This window comes from Dictyostelium discoideum (genome assembly GCF_000004695.1).
Source record: "Dictyostelium discoideum AX4 chromosome 2 chromosome, whole genome shotgun sequence".
NCBI classification, from domain to species: Eukaryota; Evosea; class Eumycetozoa; order Dictyosteliales; family Dictyosteliaceae; genus Dictyostelium; species Dictyostelium discoideum.
In genome coordinates this window covers 5,539,137-5,562,163 of record NC_007088.5, presented here as the reverse complement: position 1 = coordinate 5,562,163, position 23,027 = coordinate 5,539,137, and the positions used below count along the sequence as shown (strand labels likewise).

The window sequence follows — 23,027 nt, the reverse complement described above, 5'->3', positions numbered from 1 at the left end:
TGATCAAAAAAAAAAAAAATTTTTTTCATTTTCATTTTTTTTACTTTTTTTTTTTTTATTTTTTTTTTTTATTTTTATTTTTTTTTTTTCGTTTCATTTTTTATTTTTTATTTTTTATCATATTTTATAATATTATTATTTTGAGGATATAATAAAAAAAGGAAGAAATGTTAAGAAATTTAATTTCATTAAATATTAACAATGTTTCAAAAACAACACAAATGATGTTTAGATCATATACAAGTCATGTATCAAAACATAGACTCATTCGAAATCCAGACAATGAAAAACAAGTGATCCCACCAAGAGAAAATAAATTATTTGAAATCAAGTTAACCAATCCATTACAATATCCAATTCAACCAATTACATCAGATGTATTATATGGACCAAAATCATCTGAACTTACACATCCAGATATTCCATTCATTGTAAATAGAACTAAAAATGATAAATTACCAATTTATACAGATATTTTAAGAGGCCATAGTGTTGTCTATACAATTTTAAAAGGTTATCAAGGTGATTCAGATGTAAGTTTGTTTTGATTCTTTTTTTTTAAATCATATATATATCTATATATATATATATATGTTAATTAACACACCCAAACCAACAATAACAACAACAACAACAACAACCTATAGGTTATAGTAAAAGAGCTTGGATGTATTTTTGGAAGATCAAATGTTAGCAAACGTGATTCTTGTATTCGTATCCAAGGTAATCATGGTAAAACAGTTTTAACTTGGTTAAGAGGTTTAGGTTTTTAAATAATTTATATAAAATAAAAAAAAAAAAAGTAATAATAAAAAAAAATGAAAAAATTAAAATTAAAAAATATCAAAAAGAAGAAGAAAAGAATTTAAAGTATAGTTTTTAAATAATTTTATTAATTTAATATATGTACAGTTTTAGTCGACCAAGTGTTATTTTTTCTTTTTTTTTTTTTTTTTTTTATAGTTATATATTTATATATATGTTTTTAACATTGATACATTTGTGGACGAGTAAAAATACTGTTATAATATTTATTTGTACCTTGAATGGTATTTAAATCAAATGAAACATTTAATGTTGATGATGATGATGAATTTACAACTGATGATGAATTCATTGATGATGATGATGAAGAGTTGAATAATTGATTTAATGATTCTATAAAAAAGAAAAAAAAAAAAAAAATGTTAATATTTTATTTTTTTATTTTTTTAATTATTTTTAAAAAATATATTAATACATACTGAATAACATTTTATAATTTTTTATTTTTTTGTTTTTAAAATTAATTAATTAATTTGTCAATGAAATTTTTTTTTTTTATTAAAAAAGATAAATAAATAAATAAATAAATATAGTTTTTTTTGTTTTTAGTTGTTTAATATTTAATTGTTTTTGAATTGAATGATTAAAATAAAAAATTAATTTCTCTATTTATATTATTGTTTATTGATTTTTGAAATGACACTTATTAAACCTCTTTGATTATAATTATTAATTTGTAAAATGGGTGTTGACAACATATCTAAAACAATTTAAATTTATTTAATTTTGAATTAAATTTGATTTTTATAAAATAATCATATAAAATAAAAGTAAATAACCACACTTTCCTTCCCACACTTTCTTTAACACACTCACACAAAAAATAAAGACATCACAAGGAATGTTTTCGGTTTTATTCAAAATATCACAAGTTTTATATATTATTATTTATGGTGTAGTCAGTTAAAAATAGGTTTTACTCTGAAATTCATCATTTTTTTTTATTCCTGGTTTTTATTTTATAAACATATATATATATTTTTTTTTATAATTATCATTTTAGAATTTGGAATGAACTAATAATAATTATAATAAAACAATTTAACTTTTTTTTTTTTTTATAATGTGCCATATTTTTTATTTAAAATTTTATTTCAAATAATGCTAATGATTTTGAGAAACGTTATGAATATAAAAAATAAGAAATGAATTTTAATATAAGAAAGCATTAATTAGCTCCAAATTAAGTTATGATTTATTTTCATTGATTAACAAAGACACAATATAATTTCAAATAATAATTTCTTTTTTTTTTTTTAATTTTTAAAAAAGAAAAATAATTAAAAGAATAAATAAATATAGTTTTTTTTTTTTTTTTTTTTTTTTAATAAATTAATTTTTTTTATTTATAAAGTTATACAGTTTTGTTTAAGTCGACCAAGTGTTAATTTTTTAATTTTTTTTTTTTTTTTTTTTAATTATATATTAATATATATATGTTTTAAACATTGATACATTTGTGGACGAGTAAAAATACTGTTATAATATTTATTTGTACCTTGAATGGAATTTAAATCAAATGAAACATTTAATGTTGATGATGAATTTACAACTGATGATGAATTCATTGATGATAATGAAGAGTTGAATAATTGATTTAATGATTCTTTAGAAAAAAAAAAAAGATGTTAATATTTTATTTAATTTTATTTTAATTTATTTTATTTTCAAATAAAAAGAACACATACTGAATAACATTTTATTTTAATATTTTAAAAATTTGACAATGAAAGTTTTTATTTAAATAAATAATGTAATAAATAATTTTTTAAAAAACTATAGTTTTTTTTTAATGTTTTTATTTAATTGTTTTTGAATTGAATGATTAAAAAAAATATTAAATTCTCTATTTATATTGTTGTTTATTGGATTTTCGAAATGACGCTTTAATACCTCTTTAATTTCATTTGATAATTTGTAAAATGGGTGTTGACAACATATCTAATACAATTTAAATTTATTTAATTTTGAATTAAATTTGATTTTTATAAAATAATCATATAAAATAAAAGTAAATAACCACACTTTCCTTCCCACACTTTCTTTAACACACTCACACATATACCCCACACACACACACATTTAACAACAAGGAAAGTATTCGGTTTTATTATGTTATCAAGGGTATAATTTTATTTGTTTTTTTTTAAAATTTTATGTTATAACTTGATTTATTTATTTTTTATTGATTTGTGGGTGATATTGAAAATTGATTAAAAATAGATAATATTAAAATGATAATCAACCATATAAAATAATTTTTATTTTTTAATATGACTGGAAAATTCAATGTGGTTGAACAAATTAAAATATTCCAATTTTTTTTAAAATATAGTTTTACCACATGTGTTATTGAAATTGTTTATATTCCATTTTTGTTATAGTTTTTGAAATATTTCCTTTTTTATTTTTATAAAACATATCTTGTGTTTTAAAAATTTCTATTTTCATATTTTTAATTTATTCTTTTTTTTTATCACCCTATTTTTTTTTTTTTATACCAATAATTATCATCTTTTAAAAAACAAACTATTCGTGATCATTAATTTTTAATTAACTGAAGGTTGAAATGAAAATTAATTTAATTTTATAACATATTGAATTTTATGTTTTTTATAGTTCCCTATTTTATTTTTTTAATTGATATAAAATAATAATATTATGGACTATTGATGTTACCTAGTTAAATAAATTTTTTGAAAATATGATAAATGAAAATGAAAATGAAAAATGAAAATGAAAAAAAAAAAAAAAAAAGAAATTAACAAAAAAAAAAAAAAAAAAAAAATAATAGTATTAATATTAAAGAATATAATAAAATTAAAAATAAAAATATAAAAAATAAATTCTAAAAGATTATAATCTATTATTTAATTTTTTATTATCATTGATAATCAATTAATCATTGGATTGGTTTATAATAGATTTTAAAAACAATTTACAAATAATAATAATCCAATCCTCTTTAAAATGGTGTCATTTATTTAAAAATAATAAAAATAATAAAAATATGATATCATTTAATGATTGTTTAATAAATGGGGATAATTTACAAATAAAAAATATCTAGCAACATTATTTACCTTCCTTTCTTGATTTGTTTGAAAAAATGAAATCATTATAATAAATGATGCAATTAGTTTAAATTAAAATAATGATAACATCATTAAAAAATTTAATAATTGAATAATTGAATTATATATTATTGTTGATATCATCATATCATTGATTAATCTAGTGATTGAAAAAACATCTTTTCTAAATTAAATTTATTTAAATTTGTTAAAATCATTGTATGGCACCATCGGACAGTTAAACTCAACACAATCTAATATTGATTTTTAAAATCCAATTAAATGGTGCCATACAATATACAAATGGGGTCAACCAAATTGAAAACATCAATTTAATTAAAAAATTATAAAAACTTTTTCACCACACTCTTATTAATTGACAATTTAAATTTAAATTTATAATATCGACAACAATGTTTTTTAAACAATTTGATATTTTAGATATGATGCCAACAATAAATTCAAATAATTTCTTTGGTCCTTTTGGAAACAAGTATTATTTCGTCAACATTCAATTCAAAATTTGTAAATATTCAATGACACTATATTAATTATCACCCTTTTTTTTTACATTTTTTTTAATTTTATTTATTTAAATAAATTAATTTTAAAAATATAAAATTAAATAAAATAAAATCTTTACTTGTGTGAGTGTGTTTTTTCCAAAAAAAAAAAAAAAAAAAAAAAAATTTTATTTTATTTTATTTTTTAATCAATTTAACAAGTAAATCATATAAACAAAATAATTATATAATAATATATAAAAAAATTAATGAAATAATTAAATTTATACTTGTTGTACATATATTTAATTTATAAAAAAAAATAAAAAAATAAAATGATCACCAAACTGTCACCTCGGAAATCATTAAAAAATTATAAATAAAATTTAAAAAAATATCTTATTAAATTTATAAAGTCATTTAAAATTTATTTAATTTTGAATTAAATTTGTTTGCATCAACTTTTACTTACAAAATACCATATAATAATTTAAACCATACAATTTATTCAAAGAATACATTGAGCATGGCAAATAAACATCATTTTTTAACTAAATTTAGGTGTGTAATAAATGGGGAACTATAAATAGAGAAATGAAAAAAAATTATTAATCATCATTTCAAAATATATTAAAAATATCATAACAAACAAATATTATTAAAACTAATATTAGTTTACTATAGTTTCATTAAAAAAAAAAAAAAGTTTTTACTTTAATTTTAATATCCCCAAATCCCACACTTTAACACACTTAATTTTAAAATGTTATTCAGTATGTACACATTTTTTTTAATTAATTAACAAAAAATAAAAATAAAAATTTATATTAACATTTTTTTATTTATTTTTTTTTTTTATTTTTAGAATCAATCATTTCTTTATCAAATTCATCAAAATCATTAAATAATAAAATTAATAATGATAATGAAAATAATAATTTAGAATTTTCATCAAATAAAACTACAATTAATCCATATTCAGTCTTTAGTTATAGTCGTCCATTATGGAATTGCTAAAAAAATAATTAATATAATATATAATATATATTAAATTGAAGTGTTTAATTTAATATAAAAAAACATGTATATAAAATTGTAATATAAAATAAATCCTTTAGAAAAAAAAATTATTTATTATTTAAAACAAATTTTTTATTTCTTTATTTTACTTTTTTTTTTTTTTTTTTTTTTTTTTTTTTTAATTAATTAATATTTGGATTATTATTAAAAAAATTATTTGGATCATATTTTAATTTTAATTCTTTTAATTTTTTACTATTTTCACCATAATAATTATCTGTTGATAAAAACGTATCATTAATATTTGAATAATCACCAATTTTTAAATTTGAAAATAAATCCAATGTTTTGTTTGTCCAATCATAAACTTTGATTTTAAGTTTATCTTCAATAATACAATTATTATTATTAAATAGATTTTGTTGATATTCATTATCAATAGGTAGTGTAGTTAAAAATGATATATGATATAACGATTTTCTAAATGAAAATGATGAATTATTATTATAAATTTGATTATTAAAAACTCCACCCAATTGTGATATCGTATAAGATAAACCATCTTTAATTGGATGATTATTAAATGATTGGATCATTTTATTAAGTAATTCAAATTCTAATTCACCTTTAATAAAAATACCTCTTTTATAATATCTTTTAGAACGTGGTAATTCCTTGTCACAAAATTGTTGTAAAATTGTATAATCCTCTGGTTGAATTTCTTTTCTTGGTTCATTAAAAACTAAACAATTCATATTATTTAAATATTCATTACCATAATCTCCATTATAAATTGAGTATACTATTAACTCTTTTGAATTAATTATTATTGTAACTGAAAACTGATTAATTTTTTGATTTTCTTTTATAAATTCACATAATTTCTTCAATTTTTCAAATATTGGTGATGGTGGTGGTGGTGGTGGTGATGATGATGATGAAGATGATTGATTTTCATTAATTCCAATTAAACTTTTTAAAACGAATATTTTATTTAATTTGTGTAATTGAAATTTCAACTCTGTGACAACACCAAAATTTGATCCTGCACCTTTTAATGCCCATAATAATTGTGAATCAGTTTCTTTATTTATAATTTTAATTTCACCATCACATGTTATTAGTTTTGCTTCTAATAAATTATCGCATGTTAAACCATAACTTCTTGATAAATGACCAATACCACCACCTAATGTTAATCCAAATACACCAGTATCTGAAACAATACCCGATGGTATAATATAACCATGTTTTTGATTCTCTTTATCCATTTCTCCTAATCTGCATCCTGATTCAATCGTAACTGTTTTTTCATAATCATTATACTTTAAACCTTTTAATAAATTTAAATCTAAAAGTAATCCTTTACAATTCTTAAAAAAAAAAAAAAAAAAAAAAAAAAGAGAAAAAAAGATATGGGGTGGGGAGGAGGAGATAATTTTTTATTATTTTTATAAAAAATTAATTAATTTTAAGTCAGAAATAATAAAAAATAAATTATGAAAAGGACGAGATAAATTTTTTATTGTAAAAAAAAAAATAGTTACACTATGAAATCCATGTCCACCACTTTTTATAGCAATTTCAATATTATTTTCTTTACAAAATTTAATTGAATTAATAATATCATTTTCATTTTTTACTATCACTATTAATTTTGGTTTATTTATTGTGAGAGCGTCAAGATTCCATCTGTCCAAAAGAGAACTTTCATATTCTTTGCTATTTCTTTCATAGACTTCTCCTTTAATTTTTTTTCTAAAAATTTCTATTTCCATATTATTTGTTATATAAATAGGGGAAGAGGAGAAGATTAATAATAAAAAAAAAAAAAAAAAAAATTATTTTAGCCCACACATTTTATTTTAAAATTTTGTTGTTTTTTTTTTTTATTTTTTATTTATTTTTTTATTTATTTTTATTTTATTTTTTTACTAGTAAATAAAAAAAATAAAAATAAATAAAAAAATAAAATTTTTTATTAGTTATTAGTGGTTTATTTGCAAAGAGAAATAAAAAAAAAAAATAATGTTAACAGAATTTTGAACACCAAAATTAAAAAATTATTATAAAATAAAAAAAAAAAAATAAAAAAATAAAAAATTTAATTATTATAAATTTAATCAAAAAAAAAAAAAAAAAAAAAAAAAAAAAACTTTTAATTTAAAAAAATAAAAATAACACAATAAATATTTAAAAAATAATAATAATAATAATAATGGGTGATTTATCATTTATTGAAGAGATAGAAAAATTAAAAACAAATCAAATAATACCAAATATTATTAATTCATTACCAAATAGATCTTTAAAAGTTAAATATGGAATTCGTTATATAGATATGTCAGATAAATTAACACCAATAGCAGTAAAAGATAAACCAACAATTGAATATTTATTAAATCAAGATGGAAGTGAAGAAAATCAATATTTTACTTTAATTTTAGTATCAGTTGATGAACCATCCAAAATCAATAGATTGGAAGGTGAATTTAAACAATGGATATTAGTTAATATAAAGGGTAATAATATTTCAAAATCTGATGAACTTGTAAAATATATACAACCACTACCATTAATAGGTACTGGTTTACATCGTTATATATTCATTTTATGTAAACAACCTTCAAAATTAGATTTTATTGGTGAATTTAAAATACCATTTAAGTAAGTGTTGTTGTTTTAAAAAAAAAAAAAAAAAAAAAAAAAAAAAAAAAAAAAAAAAAAAAAAATGAGATTGCTAATAGAAGAATTAACTAACAAATATTTTTCATATAAAAAAAGTATGGAAAAAAGAAAAGATTGGAATTCAGAACAATTTATTAAAAAATGGAATTTAACTGTTGAAGGAATAAATTACTTTGAATGTGAATATGATGATTCTGTTGAAAAATTATTGACCGAATTAATAGATTCTAAAGAAAAAACAAATCAAATAAATAAATAAACTTTTTATTTTATTTTATTTTTTTTTAGCCCACACAAATTTATTTTTCATATAATTTTTATTTTTTTTTATTTTTTTATTTTTTTATTTTTTTTTTTGGGCATCCTTTTTTTTTTATATTTTTCAATAATTTATTATTTATTTTTATATATATATATATTTTTTTGTTTTAGTTTTTTATTTTATTTATTTTTTATTTTTTATTTATTTTTTATTTATTTTTTATTATTTTTTATTATTTTTTTTTTGAGAAATAAATAAAAAAAAAAAAAGAAAATAAAAATAAAATCAAATTTTTTATAAAAAAAAAAAAAATTAAAAAAAAAAGATTTTTTTTTTTTCATTTTTTTTTTATCCCCATCTTCAAAAAAAAAAAAAATAGTACTATACTAATTAGTATCAATATATTAAATTTTATAAAAGTTAAATTTTTTTAAAAAAAAAAAAAAAAAAAAAAAAAAAAAAGTAATAACATCAAGCTTTAACATGGAGTCAACAACCACTACTACTACAACCACATCAACTGGTGATAATAAACCACCACCACAACAACAACCACAACAACAGAAACAACAAAAACCAAGAACAGATAAACCAAGAACAGATAAACCAAAAACAGATAAACCAAAGACAGATAAACCAAAGCAACCAAAACCATCTCAACTTGAAAATGCTGAAAGTGTGAAACCACCACCAAAACCACAAAATCATAGAAATTCAAAACCAAAAGCATCAAATCCTGATGCTAATAATAATAATAATAATAATAATAACAATGAATCAGTATCAAATGAATCAAATGAATCAAATGAAAAAAAACAACATAGAGGTGGACATGGTCATAGTCATAATCATAATCATAGTCATGGACACCGACAAGGTCATGGACATAATCATGCCCATGGTCATGGTCATGGTCATGCACATGGTCATGGACATAGTCACAATAATAACAATAGTAATAATAATAATAATAATAATAATAACAGAAAACAAACCACAACTACAACAACAACAACAACATCAACGAATAATAATCAATCAGTTGTACCAACTAAGATTTTAGAATATTTTAGTGATAAAAGTTTCTCAACATTATTAGATATGAAAAGATTTGAATCAGAACCACCAATAACAGATAATTGTATAGTATGTTGTGATCCAATAGTATTCTATGGTAAGGGTATTTGTGAACATGTTGAAGTTTGTTCATTTTGTTTACTTAGACAAAGAGAACTCTATAAGGAGATGAAATGTTGTATTTGTAAAACCGAATCAAAGACTATCATTATCACCAAAGACAAGGAGAAGAAATTTGAAGAATATGATAAATCTAAATTAGCATTCAATGGTAGATTGAATGCCTATTGCACCGATGCAGAATTTGAGAAATCATTAGCAAGACTTTGGGAACCGATTTGTCAAGTTTGTAATGCACATTTACCATCGATCAAAAAGTTAGAACTCCATCTAACCACTGAGCACGCTTTAATGTTTTGTCAAATTTGTTTAGCCGATAGAAAAGTATTCCTAGCGGAACAAAATGTATACGATCCAAAGAAATTACCCATTCATATGTCTGAATGGGATGGTGGTGCGGGTATTACAATCGTTGGTAAGAAAAAGGGTCATCCAGCTTGTAAATTCTGTAACAAATACTATTATGGCAATGATCAACTCTATGATCATTTGAACAAGATGCATTTCTCTTGTTTTGTTTGTGAAAGTAAAGGTTTACTCTATCAATATTTCAGTGATTATCCAAAGATTCGTCATCATTTCAATGATGAACATTTTCCATGTATGCATCCAGAATGTTTAGAAAAGAAATTCATAGTTTTCCCTGATGAATACTCTTTGAAATCTCATGAAATCTCAACTCATTTAGATACAAGTAAAATGTCAAAAAATCAAAAACGTAGTGCTACTCAAGTTAACATTACTTTTGATAGACCTTCTCATTCAACTTCAAATAATAATCCAATAATTCCTTCAGCTGATGCTTTTAATACGAATTTAAATGGTCAACAAATTAATTTACCAAGAACCACAACAACAACAACAACCACAAGAACTACAACTACTACAACTACAACTTCATCAAATAATAACAATTATAATAATAATAATAATAACAATAATAATAATAATAATAATAATAATAATAATAATAGATTAAATACAAGAAATTTATTAAATGCACCAGCACCATCAACATTTAATCCAGATTTTCATAAAGAAAAAGAAAAAGAGATTACACAAGCTGAAGTTGATGAAAGAAATAAAAAATTAGTTTCAAAGATTCAAGAGATTTTAAATAATGACAAGAAATATCAAACTTTTAAATCATTATCTGTAGATTTTAAAAATGGTAAATTGGAACCAAATGCTTATTATACAAAGTTTTTAGGTTTATTTGGTACTAAAGCAAATGATATTTTCGATGAATTAATTGCCTTATTACCAAATCAAGCAAAGAGAGAAGCTTTATCACAAATTCATTCATATATGAAAGTAGTAGAAGAACAATATCCATCACTTAATGGTGCAATTGGTTCAAATAAAAAAACTAAAAGTAATGCAAATCCTTCAAATATTTGGTCAACTGGTTCATCTGCAAATTTAACTTTAGTAAAGAATAGACCATCTGATGGTATTATTAGTTATCCAGGTTATTTAAATAATTTTAGTAATAGCAGTAGTAGTAGTAGTAGCAGCAGTAATGGCAGTAGCAGTAATAAAAATAATAATGCAGCATCAAAAATTAAACATCATAATGATAACTCTGCAACATCAATGGCTTATAGATTAACATCAACAAGATATGTACCAAGAACTGGTGATTCTGATGATGATGATGATGATGATGTTGATTCATACCCATCATTATCCTCAAGATTTAGTGGTGATAGTTATACAAGTTCAAATAACTTTTCAAAGGTCCAAGTTGAAAGTAATTCAAATAAACAAAGTTTAGCTTCAACTTTATCAAAAGTTAATATTTCTTCTTCTTCCTCCTCCTCTTCTCCATCTTCAACAGTACCACCATCATTAAGAGTTAATAAAGCTCCAACAAATGATACTGAAGATTTCCCTTCACTTCCAGGACAAGAGAATTTTATTCCAAAAAAGAAGACTACCCCACCACCAAAAGAAACTCAAGATGATCAATACATTAAAAAAGGTGGTAAACAAAAACAAGTTTTACTTAGATTTGGTTAAATAAATTATTCTAAAAATAAAAATAAAAATAAAAAATAATAAAAATAGAATTTAATTAAAGTTTTTTTTTGGTATTATTTTTTTAATTTAAAATTTTATTTTTAAAAAATAAGTAATTTTGTGATCAAATATGATATTTTCTTTTTTTCATTTTTTTCAGGTTATTTTTTTATTTTTCGGTTTTTTTTTTTTTTTTTTTTTTTTTTTTCAATTTATTTTTTTAATTTTTTTAATTTTTTTTTTTAATGTAAATTAAAAACAACAAAAATAAGCAATGAATAGTATAATTAGGGCTTGGCCAAAGGGTTTAGTTTCATATAATAATACATTCAATTCAACTAAATTCAAAGTAACAGAATATGAAAGAACAATTATAAAAAGATTTTTATCTTCAATAGAACAACAATCTAATTATTCTTTTTCAAAATCATTACCAAATTTACAAAATAATAGTTCAAATAATAATAATAAAGAAGCTTCACAAAAAATTATTATTAGAAATTCTGCAATTTCTGAAAAAAGAACTCAAGATACTCTAAATTCTGATTCAATTAAAAGTTATAAATTTTTAAAATCAAAAAATAATATATCACAAAATGAAGTTTATCAAATTTGTAATAAAAAATTAAAAGATGAATTTTATGGAATTAATATTACAGAGTAAATATATATATATTTAATATTTAATATTTAATAAATTGATTTGTTTTATTAGAAATTAATAAAATTAGGCAATTTTCTTATTCTTTTTTTTTGTGTGAATTAATCAATTTTTCTTAAAATATTGCAAAAACTATTAAAAAAAATAAGAAATTGCCAAATTTATTAATTTTCTTTTTTTTTTTTTTTTTTTTTTTTGGTGTTTTAATTAATATTAATATTTTTTATTTTTTTTTTAAAAAAAGGTTTCGATTAATGTTAGAAAAAGAAAATGATCCAGAATTTATTAAACATTTATTTGGATGGTGTACAAAAGAAATGAAAACTACAGATATTACAATTATTGAATCATTTATAGTTTATTATAGAAAGAAAAAGTCAATGGAATTTTTAAAAGTTTTAGATTATATTGATAAGACTGATATGCCACAAAATATATTAATTATCAATATGACATTATTTTTCTACACAGAGATGAATATGATAGAGGAGGCAAAGAAATTGGTTGGATTGTTATTCTCAATGGGAAGTACATTACCAGAGAGAACATATTTAGCAATTTTAAAAAGTTTTGAAAGAGATATAAGTATTGTCAAAGCATTGCATAATAAAGTTGAGCAAGATAAAGAATTGGGTGTACCCGCGAGATTATATAATGAGATGGCAGTGGCATATTTAAAGAACCATTGTGATATGGAATCTGCATTAAGTTTAGTTGAAAAACTCGAATCAAGTGGTAGCCCATTATATCAGCAAACTGTAGTGTCGTTCATTGCATTCTTTAACAACAACGACATGCCACAGAAATCAATAGCATTGCTAAAGAGCACCTCTGATAAATACCCCATTTGGTTCATGAGTTTTAAATTCATACCATCTTTATCAGCTCACCTTCTTAAATTAATGCCATATATTGATAGTTTGCTAGACTATATGGAAGAGAATAAATCAATTTCAAAGATATTATATAACGAATTGATTAAAGTTAATTCTGAAAATGGTGCTAGAAATAGTGTAATTAAACTTTACAATAGAATGATTACAATCTATGTACCAGATGCAGCAAATATAAAAGATTTACTTTATTTAGCAGTTAAAGATAACAATTTAGAAGAATGTCAATATTGGTATAAAGTTTCATCAGATTTAAATTTTAAATTAACAGCGAAAATGGCAACTTATTTATTAAAATTCCTTTTACGTAGTGCTCAATATGATCTAATTGATGATGTTATAGCTCAATGTAGTGCTGATAGAACAATTTGTACACCTTGGAATGTTGGTTTTATCATTTATTATCTTAATGTTGTTAGAGGTGAATCATCACCAAAATTAAATCAACCTAAAAAATCTGTAAAATCAACAACATCATCAAAATTATCATCAATACCAAATTTACAACAACAACAACAACAACAACAACAACAACAACAACAACAACAACAACAACAACAACAACAACAACAACAACAACAACAACAACAACAACAACAACAACAACAACAACAACAACAACAACAACAACAACAACAACAACAACAACAACAACAACAACAACAATCAACAATAACTTCTGCAACAACAACAACAACAACTATTGCAGAAACAACAACAACAACAACAACAACAACAACTACAGAAACAACAGAAACAATAAATTCAGAAAAATATTTAAAACTTTATAAAGAATATTATGAATATCTTTCATATAAAGAAAATGAATTTATTGATGAATCAATAGATTCAATTATTCAATGTTGTTTAATTGAAGATTATTATGAAGATGCAAAGAGATGGTATCAAATAAAAATAGATGATTTTAAGATTACACCAAATAGAAATACATTTTCAAATTTCCTTTCTTATCATATGTTAAGAATGGAACATTATGAATGGTCCTATTGGAAGAATGAAATGAAAAAACATATTAAAAATGATATTAAGAATGAAAAGTTAGAACAATCCATTTTCGAATATTTTAATAAATATTATAAAAATAAGAAATCAACAATTAAAGATCAAGAGGAGTTTTTTAAAAAGGCAGGTACAGATTCAATTATTGAAAAGTTTAATTCATTGTTAGCTCAAAAGAAAGAGAAAGAAGCTTTCGAATATTTTGAAGAGCGTGTAAAACGTCAGGATAAGAACAGTGATTATTTCATACCAAGACATTTCTATGCAAAGGTTTTGGATCGTTCATTGGCATTACAAAATGCTCAACATATTGTATCAATGTTTACACTATTCACAAAGGTTGGTGGTATAGTTCCAAATTTAGAAATCATTCAAAAAGTATTCGATAAATTGTTTTTACTTCAAAATTATCAAGATTTTCAAGAAACCATTGACAGTTTACCAAATACTGCATCGATGGGAGGACATTATAAGATTGCCCATGCAACTCTATTGGCAAAGAGATCACCAACTAAATTATTCATTGATTATCTATCAAAACCAGAGAATATTCATTTGGCAGAGAATGATTATATTAGAAATGGTTTACTATTGGGTTTATTAAGAGATAATTTATTCCCTGAGGCAACAAGATTATTGGCTTCATTGTTAACTTCAAAATCAAGTGGAATTCAAACTGATACTTTATTTTCCTATATAGAGAAAGTGGTGGATCATAAATATAATACCGATATAATGCCATTGATAAGTTCTCATTTTAAAACTAATTTCATAAGAGATCCAAAACATTATCTACCATTAGGTAATGCTTCAGTTTCTTTCCTTAGAGGTGACACTCAAAATGCTTATAAAATAATCAGAGGAGTTTTATACATTCCAAATGTTTTTTTAAAAGATGTCTTTATGAAATTAGCTGTTAGGGTCTATTCAAAACAATATCCAATTCCAGTCAATCATGCAAATATAGATTTCTTATTGAATTTGGTAGCAAAAGCTGAAACTATGGGAATTCATAAAAATTTAATGTATCTTGAACTCTTTAAATGTTTTATCGAAGCTGATCGTTCTGATGTCGTGAGAGATATTATAAAGATTGATTTCCCTTTTGCTCAATTGTCTCAAGATATGATTTATTATATCCTATTAGCACATAAATATCAACATCCTTCAAAATTTTTAACACTCACAACTAAAATCCTTAAGAATTGTACAATCTCTGATTTAAAATCAGTATCCTTAGTTATTGAACAATTTAAATTACTATCAAACAAAACTAATCCATTAGAATATTTAAAAACTTCCTATCCATTAGTTTATCAACTCATCACTACTATACCTCCTCAAACTCATCCTGGTTTTGAACCTCCAACTGAACGAGCTCTAGATTTTTTAAATCGTCATTTAATTAATCCAACATCATCTGAAATTAAGATTTAAAAAAAAAAAAAAAAAAAAAAAAAAAAAAAAAAAAAAAAAAAAAAAATAAAATAAAATAAATTAAATTATAAAATTGGTATACCAATAATAAAATATTAGTGTTTTATTTTTAAAAATTAAAATTAAAAATAAAAAATTGAAATTTAGTTTATTTTTATAATTTTTTTTTTTTTTTTAATTACAACCACAACTACCACCACCCATACCCATACCACCACCACCACCATTTGGGGAAATTAACATACCATTAACTGTTTTTCCAATTGCACCTAATAATCCATCAACATTAACACCAGCTTTTACACCAGTTCTTGGTGATGCATTTGGAAATGATGGTCCATCACCACCACATTCTCCACATGATACTGAGTTAGAACCAAATGAAACAGCACTACTATAACTTGATCCAATTGAGGATGAAGTTGATTTGGTGTTACCTAATTTACAAATTGATGCTTTTTTTTTTTAAAAAAAAAAAAAAAAAAAAAAAAACATTAATAAACCAAACAAACTAGTATATATAAATTTTTTTTTTTTAAAAAATATTTACCAAGGATTGTCATTTTTTTTATTTTTTTTATTGAGTTACAAAGATAATTTTATAAAATTTTATAGTAGTACTTAATTTATTGTTGATTGGATGAAATTAAAAATGAAAAATTATTTTCTTTTATATTAAAAAAAAAAAAAAAAAAAAAACAAATAAAAATTTTGATTCATATTAAAATTTATAAAATGTTATATTATAATGTTTTTCAAAGTTTTTGTGTAATTTCTAAAATTCTAATACTTTTCATCACCTTTTATAAAAAAGGTAAATAGTATTTGGTGGTGGTAAAATGAAATTAAAAATAAAAAGTGGGGTCGGAAATAAAATTTGGAAAAATAAAAAAAATAAAAAAAATAGATTAAATTAGGGAAATGGGGGTAAATAGTTTTGTTTTATTTTTTTTCATTTTCTAGTGATAGTAATATCGTGGTGTGTTGGGCAAATATTTTTAAAAAAATTACAATTTTTAATTTTTTATTTGGATATTCTAAAGTAAATTTAATAATTTTTTCAAGATTCTTAGAATTTATATAAAAATGGAAAATAATTAAAAATAACAATTGGAAAAAAAAACAATAGATATGGGAATAAATAAAAAAACAATAGATATGGAAATAAATAAATAAAAAAAATAAAAAATAAAGGAAAATTTGATTTATTACTAATTTTAATAATAAATGGTAGTAATAATATTAAGTTGTAATGATAGTTAACAATTTTAATTACAACCACATGAGTTTCCTGCTGGTACAGCAGACATTGATGGATTAAGATTAGCATTTGCATTTACATCTAACATAACAGTTACTGGAATTTGAGAAACCATCCCTGTTCCAGAATTTGCAATATTTCCTAATAATCCAGTTGCACTACCACCACATTCTCCACAGGCAATTCTACTATTACCAAAGGAAACTGCTGAACTTTTACCTGATCCAATTGATGAAGATGATGATGATTTAATGTTACCGATTTTAGAGATTGAAGCTTTTTTTTTTTTCAAAAAATTAAAAATTAAAAAATTAATATCTTTAAAACTATTTTTTTGTTTTTTTTTTTTAAATAAACTTTTTAGATACAATACCAATGATTGTCATTTTTTAATTGATGAATGTTATACTTTTAATTTTACTTTTTTAATTAATTGATACTTTTAAAATTTTTTATTTTTTAAATTTATACTAAAATTTATTAATTAAAATTAAATTGTTTATTTAATTATTATGACAATAAGTCAAATAGTAAATAGTTATTAAAGTTTTGAATATTTTTCATTTAATTAAAGTTTTTTAATTTGATTAATAATTAAATTGGTATTTACCACACCCATTTTTTTTATTTTTTTTTTTATTAATTTTTTTTTTATTTTTTAATTAATATAAATAAACAATGATATAATAGATTTTATTTTAGATTTTAAAAAAATATAATTCCTCCCCAAAACTTAAAATCTATAATAATTATAATAATTTTAATTTTTTTATAATAAATCGCAAAAGGACCCCAATATTTTTAATTTTAGCACTAGATCCCATAATCAATGGTTAAAAAAAAAAAATTTAAAAAAAATGGTTTTTTTTTTTTTTTTTTTTTTTAATTTATGATTTCATTTTACGAAAAAAAAATAAAAAAAAAAAAATAAATGAATAATTTAATTAAAAGATCTTTTATTTTAAATTATCCAAATAATATAAATCCTTTATTAATAAGGTCATTTACAAAAAAAAATAATGCACAAAGAAAATTTCCAACTACAATGTTGAAATTAAAAAAAAAAATATCTTTAGATTTAAAACAAAAAGAAGAAGAAATTGAAAAAAAGATTGAAAATTTATTAATTAAAGAAGAAGAAATTGAAATAAAAAAACAAGAAAAAAAAGATAATTTATTATTAAAAAAACAACAACAACAAGAAAATGAAAATAATAATAATAATATAAATAATAATAATAGTTATAATAATATTTTAATTGGATTTGGTAAAAATAATTTAAGAGGAGATTCATTTTTAGAAAAAGAAAAAGAAATTTCAAATAAACAAAAAGAGATTTCAGATAAACAAAAAGAAAAAGAGAAATTAGAAAAAAGAAAAGAAAATATTAAATTAATGAAAAGTGAATACTTGGAAAAGATAAAAACTGATATGGAGAAACGAAAACGTTTGAATCTTTATAATCGTTTAAAATCACATCAAGAAAATATAACTAAAAATAGATTATTAAATAAACAAAAGTCAGAGACTTTATCAATGGTTGGTAGAAATAAATCTGAACCATTTGAAAGATCACTTGAAAATAGTGAAGAATTAGTGATTAAAAAATTTAGAGATCAAAAAGATCCATTATCATTCCAAGATAGAATTGATTTACATTTACATTCATTCCAAATTCACTTAAAAAATAATTTATTTAAATCAAATTATCCAATGATTTATAATAATTTAAATGGATTAGTTTTAAGTGAGTCGAATATGGAATTAATTGAAAAATCAGTTGAGGGAGAAGACTATTATAAAATCATTGAGATGGCAAGACCGCTTTACCAAAATCATCATTTTAAAGAAGGGAATTTAGTTTATAAATATACTTTTCAATATATGAAAAGGAAATCAAAACTTTGGAAATTCTTTCAACAACTAGAGAATAAGGCATTTAATAGAAAACTTGATCCTTTGGATTTTAGCGAAATGATTAAAGTTTTCTTAGAATTGGATCAAATTAATTCAGCTGAAATGATCTCTTCAAATATGCAATCATTCTTTCAAAATTTTCATCCAGATGTTTTCATTCACTTTTTCGAATATTATAATCGTCAACCAGGTGCAACCGTATCTTCTGTCACTTCAGAATTCCTTACAACCTTTAAATCTAATTCATTTGATGAAAAAGAAGTAAAATCATATGAATTTGATAAAATTAAAAAGAAAAGAGAATTATTTTACAAAGAAAATGAAAAAGATAATGAAAAAGAAACAAATAATCAAAAAGATGATGATGAAGAAAAAAATGAAAAACAATTATATGGTAAATTAGCAAAAGATGATCAATTAAAAGATACACCAGTTAGAAATATTGAAATGTTTAAATCGATTTTAATTCATTGCTATAAGAATGGTTATGTTGAATTTGCTGAAAATTTAGAAGCATTTATGGAGGAAGAAGGTGTTTTATTAGATTTAGAAATGTTTAATTCAAAATTAAAATTACAAGCTTATCAAGGTAGAATGGTTGATGAAATATTTTTAAATTCTGGTGATTTCATAATTCCACCAACATTAGATTCAACAAAGACGACAACAGGAAAAACAAAAAAGAATCAAAAGAAATTAAAAACTGAATTTATGGGTAATAGTCAAACATTTTTAGCAATTAATTATCACCAATTAATAGTTAAAAAAGATATTGATTATTCATTTTCAGTATTAAATCGTTTGAAAAATCAATGGTCATTTAAATTAAATACTTTTATATTAAATCAATTAATATTTGGTCTTTCAAGATTAAATGAAATTGATAAAGCAATTAAATATTATAAAATGATTCCAACTTCCACAAATGGTATTCAAAGTAAAATTATGAATCAATCAGTATTACTTTATACAATGGCTTATTTTAATTATCCTTCAAGTGCTTTAATATCTTTTATTAAAGATAATAATAATATAATTGGTTCAGGTTCAGGTGATGATTTATTTGATAAAGTAACTTTAGATTTAATATTATATGGTTATTTATTAGATAATAAATTCAAACAAGATCAACATATGAAATTTATTCAACAACAACAACAACAACAACAACAACAAAATAATGATAATAATAATAATAATATTAAAATTAATTATACAAATATGTTAGATAATTTACTTCAGGTTTTAAATTATTTAAAAAATGAAAGTTTAATTACAAAGTTAGATAAAGATTCCATCGATTTCATTTTCTCAAGATTACTTTTATTAAAAAATAATTATAATATTAAACCATCACCAACTGAATTCAAATTATTAAAACAATTAATAAAATAATAATATTTTAATTTATCACCTATATTTTTAAAGAAAAAAAAAATAGTAAAATTAATTTTTACAAGTTTGTGTGTTTGTGTATCTTTTTAAAAAAAAGTAACAATTATTAATAAAGGGGGTAAGAAATAATGTTTTTTAAAGTTAAAAATACAAAAATTTCATGGTTTATAAAATAATTTTAAAATTGCTAGTGTTTACTTACCAAAGGTGGCCTTATTATTTTATTTTTTTATTTATTCCACCAAATCCAAATCCTTATTATTATTTTTTTTTTTTTTTTTTTTTTTTTTTTTTTTAAAAATAAAGGTATAAAAGAACAAAAAAAAAATTTTATTTTATAAATCAAAAACTTAATTTAATACTTCAAAAAATATATTAAAAATACCAATTTAAAATGACAATCATTGGTAAATTTTTTTTTTTTTTAATCTTTTTTTGTTTTGGTTTTTTTTTTTAATTTCAACTTCTAATTAATTTTTTTAAATAGCATCAATCATTACTTTATCAAATCCAAAACAATCAACTACTGGCTCTGTTTCAACTGTTAGTGCTGCATTTAAATTTGGTTCAAATAGTGTTTCATGCGGAGGTAGTTCAGGCTCTGGTTCTGGTTTATTAGGAGGAAATAAAGGTTTACTTGGTTTACTAGGCGGTTTAGGTGGTTCTCCAAATTCAAAAGTTGGTGTCAATATTGGCGGTGGAATGGGACCACAAACAGGTTCAATGATGGGAGGAGGTCAACCAAATTATTGTGGTTGTAATTAAATTTTGATCTTTAAAAAAAAAAAAAAAAAAAAAAAAAATTAACATTAATATTAAAATAAAATTATAAAATTACTTTTCCATTAACATTATTTTAAAAAAGAAATCATATGTTTAAATCTTAAATAAAAAATTTAAAATGATTAAAAAATGAATTTTCATTTTCAATAAATACAAACTTATAATACATCTAAATTTTATTTTCAAATTTCTATTAAGTTGTATAATTCAATCATATTAAAGTGGTTTATAAAAATTTAAGTTTACTTAAATGTAATTAATTTAAAGGTTTGATATTTACTATTGAATGAAAAAAGAACAATATCTAATAGAAAAATATTGAGATTTATTTAAAATGGACACATATTATTCCAACCTATCAAAATAATTATGTTGAGAATGAAAAATAATTCATTTGATTCAGCAAAATCAAAACAATATTAAATTTTTCATCAACATTTTAAATTATAATTTATTATTTCCAAATTTGTGTGTTAGGAGGAAATAAAGGTTTACTTGGAAGTTTATTAGGTGGCTTGGGTGGTTCTCCAAATGGTGGTGTCAATGTTGGTGGTGGAATGGGACCACAAACAGGTTCAATGATGGGACCATGTGCATGTGGTTGCAATTAGATTTTTATTTTTTTTATTCAAAAAAAAAAAAAAAAAACATTAACACTAGATAAAATTATAACATTACTATTTCATAAACATTAATTTTTTAAAAATATCTATTATTTAAAACTGTTTTTTGACATTTTGTTTAGTAAAATTATGAATTTCCATTTTGAACCCACATCTATTAAATCTTATTTAAAAAAACTTAAAAAAAATATTGTTTAATTGATGTTTTCAAATTTTGATTGTGGACTTTTTATTTTTTTTATTTAATTATAGTAATATGAAAAGAATTTTTTAATATTATTAAAATTATTTTTTTTTTATTTTTTTAAAAATGATAATTATTGCTCAATTAATTTAGATTTTATTAATATTTAATTTAAACCACGATATTGGGGGAATAGTGTTAAAATAAAAAAATTTTATTTTTTACAAAATTGTAGAGTGTTTAAAAAAAGAACTTAACTTTTAAAATAAAAAATTAGAGTAAAATTTTATTTCCTAATGTGGAATTGTAAAAATAATTAATTAAATAATTGAAATATGTAAAATTTGTTAACCTGTTTTTATTTCAATGTTTAAAAAATAAAATTTTTTTTTTTTTTTGAAAATCTTTTCATAAAAATAAAAGAATATTTTAAAATGGTTAATTTTACTATTAAAAATTTAAATTAACCATTACTAGAAGAGTTTATTTATTTATTTATTTTTTTTTTTTTTTTTTTTTTTTTTTTTTTTTTTTTTTAAAAAATAATTATTATTAATTGTTTTTAAAATAGAAAAAAAAAATAAAAATAAAACCCATAATTAAAAATGACAATAATAGGTAATTATTTATAAATCTAAAAAATTAAATAAAAAAATAATACTAATTTAATTATTTTAAAATAATTAGGATCAATAATTAAAATTAGTAACCCAAAGAAATTTTCAATTGGTGGTGGGTCAATATCAAATAATAATTTTATATCTTTATATTCATCAAAAAAAAAAAAATGTGAATCAAACTCTGGATCTGGTTTATTTGGTGCTAATAATTTATTGGGCGGTTTATTGGGAAGTTTGGGTGGAAATAATAATAAACAGGTTGTTTATCACCCAGCTGTTTCTGCAACAGGTGAAACAATTTATATACATAGTGTATGTGGTTGCGAATAAACATAATAAAATTAAAATAAAATTAATAAAATTATATTTTTAAAAATATTATAATCATGTATTATTTTAAATATAACCATGAGTTTAAAAATTTGAAATATAAATTTTATTTTTTTAATTTAAAAAAAAAAAAATCAATAATCTTTTCCAATTCTCCTTTATCATTATTTGTTATTATTTTATTTTAGATTATTTTAATTTTATTTTAAAAATAAAATTAAATTAATTAATGGGGTAATTAATTTTTACCACTTTTAGATTTATTTACTATTTTTTTTTAAATCTGATTACAAATTTATTTTTACTTTATT

General features: G+C 20.7%; 14 protein-coding genes across 14 annotated transcripts; 9 read left to right on the top strand and 5 right to left on the bottom strand.

Annotated features, from left to right (window-relative positions):
• Positions 1-167: 167 nt before the first annotated feature.
• On the top strand, positions 168-773 carry DDB_G0275829 (hypothetical protein; the record flags this gene model as incomplete). The annotated part of the gene is made up of 2 exons (XM_638332.1): positions 168-533; positions 663-773. 2 exons carry the CDS (start codon positions 168-170, stop codon positions 771-773), a joined length of 477 nt encoding a protein of 158 aa, XP_643424.1.
• A 212-nt stretch (positions 774-985) lies between these two features.
• On the bottom strand, positions 986-1,254 carry DDB_G0275827 (hypothetical protein; the record flags this gene model as incomplete). Its single annotated transcript, XM_638331.1, has 2 exons — positions 986-1,158; positions 1,245-1,254. The coding sequence occupies 2 exons, from the start codon at positions 1,252-1,254 to the stop codon at positions 986-988; spliced, it is 183 nt and encodes a 60-aa protein (XP_643423.1).
• A 989-nt stretch (positions 1,255-2,243) lies between these two features.
• Positions 2,244-2,523, bottom strand: DDB_G0275825 (hypothetical protein; the record flags this gene model as incomplete). Its single annotated transcript, XM_638330.1, has 2 exons — positions 2,244-2,431; positions 2,514-2,523. The coding sequence occupies 2 exons, from the start codon at positions 2,521-2,523 to the stop codon at positions 2,244-2,246; spliced, it is 198 nt and encodes a 65-aa protein (XP_643422.1).
• Positions 2,524-4,312: 1,789 nt separating this feature from the next.
• Positions 4,313-4,450, top strand: DDB_G0275589 (hypothetical protein; the record flags this gene model as incomplete). Its single annotated transcript, XM_638329.1, has 1 exon — positions 4,313-4,450. The coding sequence occupies one exon, from the start codon at positions 4,313-4,315 to the stop codon at positions 4,448-4,450; it is 138 nt and encodes a 45-aa protein (XP_643421.1).
• Positions 4,451-5,165: 715 nt separating this feature from the next.
• DDB_G0275587 (hypothetical protein) lies at positions 5,166-5,419 on the top strand (the record flags this gene model as incomplete). The annotated part of the gene is made up of 2 exons (XM_638328.1): positions 5,166-5,175; positions 5,268-5,419. 2 exons carry the CDS (start codon positions 5,166-5,168, stop codon positions 5,417-5,419), a joined length of 162 nt encoding a protein of 53 aa, XP_643420.1.
• Positions 5,420-5,604: 185 nt separating this feature from the next.
• DDB_G0275585 (hypothetical protein) lies at positions 5,605-7,200 on the bottom strand (the record flags this gene model as incomplete). Its single annotated transcript, XM_638327.1, has 2 exons — positions 5,605-6,795; positions 6,970-7,200. 2 exons carry the CDS (start codon positions 7,198-7,200, stop codon positions 5,605-5,607), a joined length of 1,422 nt encoding a protein of 473 aa, XP_643419.1.
• A 440-nt stretch (positions 7,201-7,640) lies between these two features.
• DDB_G0275583 (phosphatidylethanolamine-binding protein PEBP) lies at positions 7,641-8,369 on the top strand (the record flags this gene model as incomplete). Its single annotated transcript, XM_638326.1, has 2 exons — positions 7,641-8,089; positions 8,207-8,369. 2 exons carry the CDS (start codon positions 7,641-7,643, stop codon positions 8,367-8,369), a joined length of 612 nt encoding a protein of 203 aa, XP_643418.1.
• Positions 8,370-8,855: 486 nt separating this feature from the next.
• On the top strand, positions 8,856-11,591 carry DDB_G0275581 (hypothetical protein; the record flags this gene model as incomplete). Its single annotated transcript, XM_638325.1, has 1 exon — positions 8,856-11,591. One exon carries the CDS (start codon positions 8,856-8,858, stop codon positions 11,589-11,591), a length of 2,736 nt encoding a protein of 911 aa, XP_643417.1.
• A 274-nt stretch (positions 11,592-11,865) lies between these two features.
• Positions 11,866-15,602, top strand: DDB_G0275823 (hypothetical protein; the record flags this gene model as incomplete). The annotated part of the gene is made up of 2 exons (XM_638324.1): positions 11,866-12,251; positions 12,497-15,602. 2 exons carry the CDS (start codon positions 11,866-11,868, stop codon positions 15,600-15,602), a joined length of 3,492 nt encoding a protein of 1,163 aa, XP_643416.1.
• A 174-nt stretch (positions 15,603-15,776) lies between these two features.
• 7E (coiled-coil family protein) lies at positions 15,777-16,165 on the bottom strand (the record flags this gene model as incomplete). The annotated part of the gene is made up of 2 exons (XM_638323.1): positions 15,777-16,057; positions 16,153-16,165. The coding sequence occupies 2 exons, from the start codon at positions 16,163-16,165 to the stop codon at positions 15,777-15,779; spliced, it is 294 nt and encodes a 97-aa protein (XP_643415.1).
• A 705-nt stretch (positions 16,166-16,870) lies between these two features.
• DDB_G0275807 (coiled-coil family protein) lies at positions 16,871-17,249 on the bottom strand (the record flags this gene model as incomplete). The annotated part of the gene is made up of 2 exons (XM_638322.2): positions 16,871-17,139; positions 17,237-17,249. The coding sequence occupies 2 exons, from the start codon at positions 17,247-17,249 to the stop codon at positions 16,871-16,873; spliced, it is 282 nt and encodes a 93-aa protein (XP_643414.2).
• A 545-nt stretch (positions 17,250-17,794) lies between these two features.
• Positions 17,795-20,176, top strand: DDB_G0275821 (hypothetical protein; the record flags this gene model as incomplete). Its single annotated transcript, XM_638321.1, has 1 exon — positions 17,795-20,176. One exon carries the CDS (start codon positions 17,795-17,797, stop codon positions 20,174-20,176), a length of 2,382 nt encoding a protein of 793 aa, XP_643413.1.
• A 394-nt stretch (positions 20,177-20,570) lies between these two features.
• On the top strand, positions 20,571-20,941 carry DDB_G0275819 (hypothetical protein; the record flags this gene model as incomplete). Its single annotated transcript, XM_638320.2, has 2 exons — positions 20,571-20,583; positions 20,664-20,941. 2 exons carry the CDS (start codon positions 20,571-20,573, stop codon positions 20,939-20,941), a joined length of 291 nt encoding a protein of 96 aa, XP_643412.2.
• Positions 20,942-22,371: 1,430 nt separating this feature from the next.
• On the top strand, positions 22,372-22,716 carry DDB_G0275817 (hypothetical protein; the record flags this gene model as incomplete). Its single annotated transcript, XM_638319.2, has 2 exons — positions 22,372-22,384; positions 22,454-22,716. 2 exons carry the CDS (start codon positions 22,372-22,374, stop codon positions 22,714-22,716), a joined length of 276 nt encoding a protein of 91 aa, XP_643411.2.
• Between the last annotated feature and the right edge of the window lie 311 nt (positions 22,717-23,027).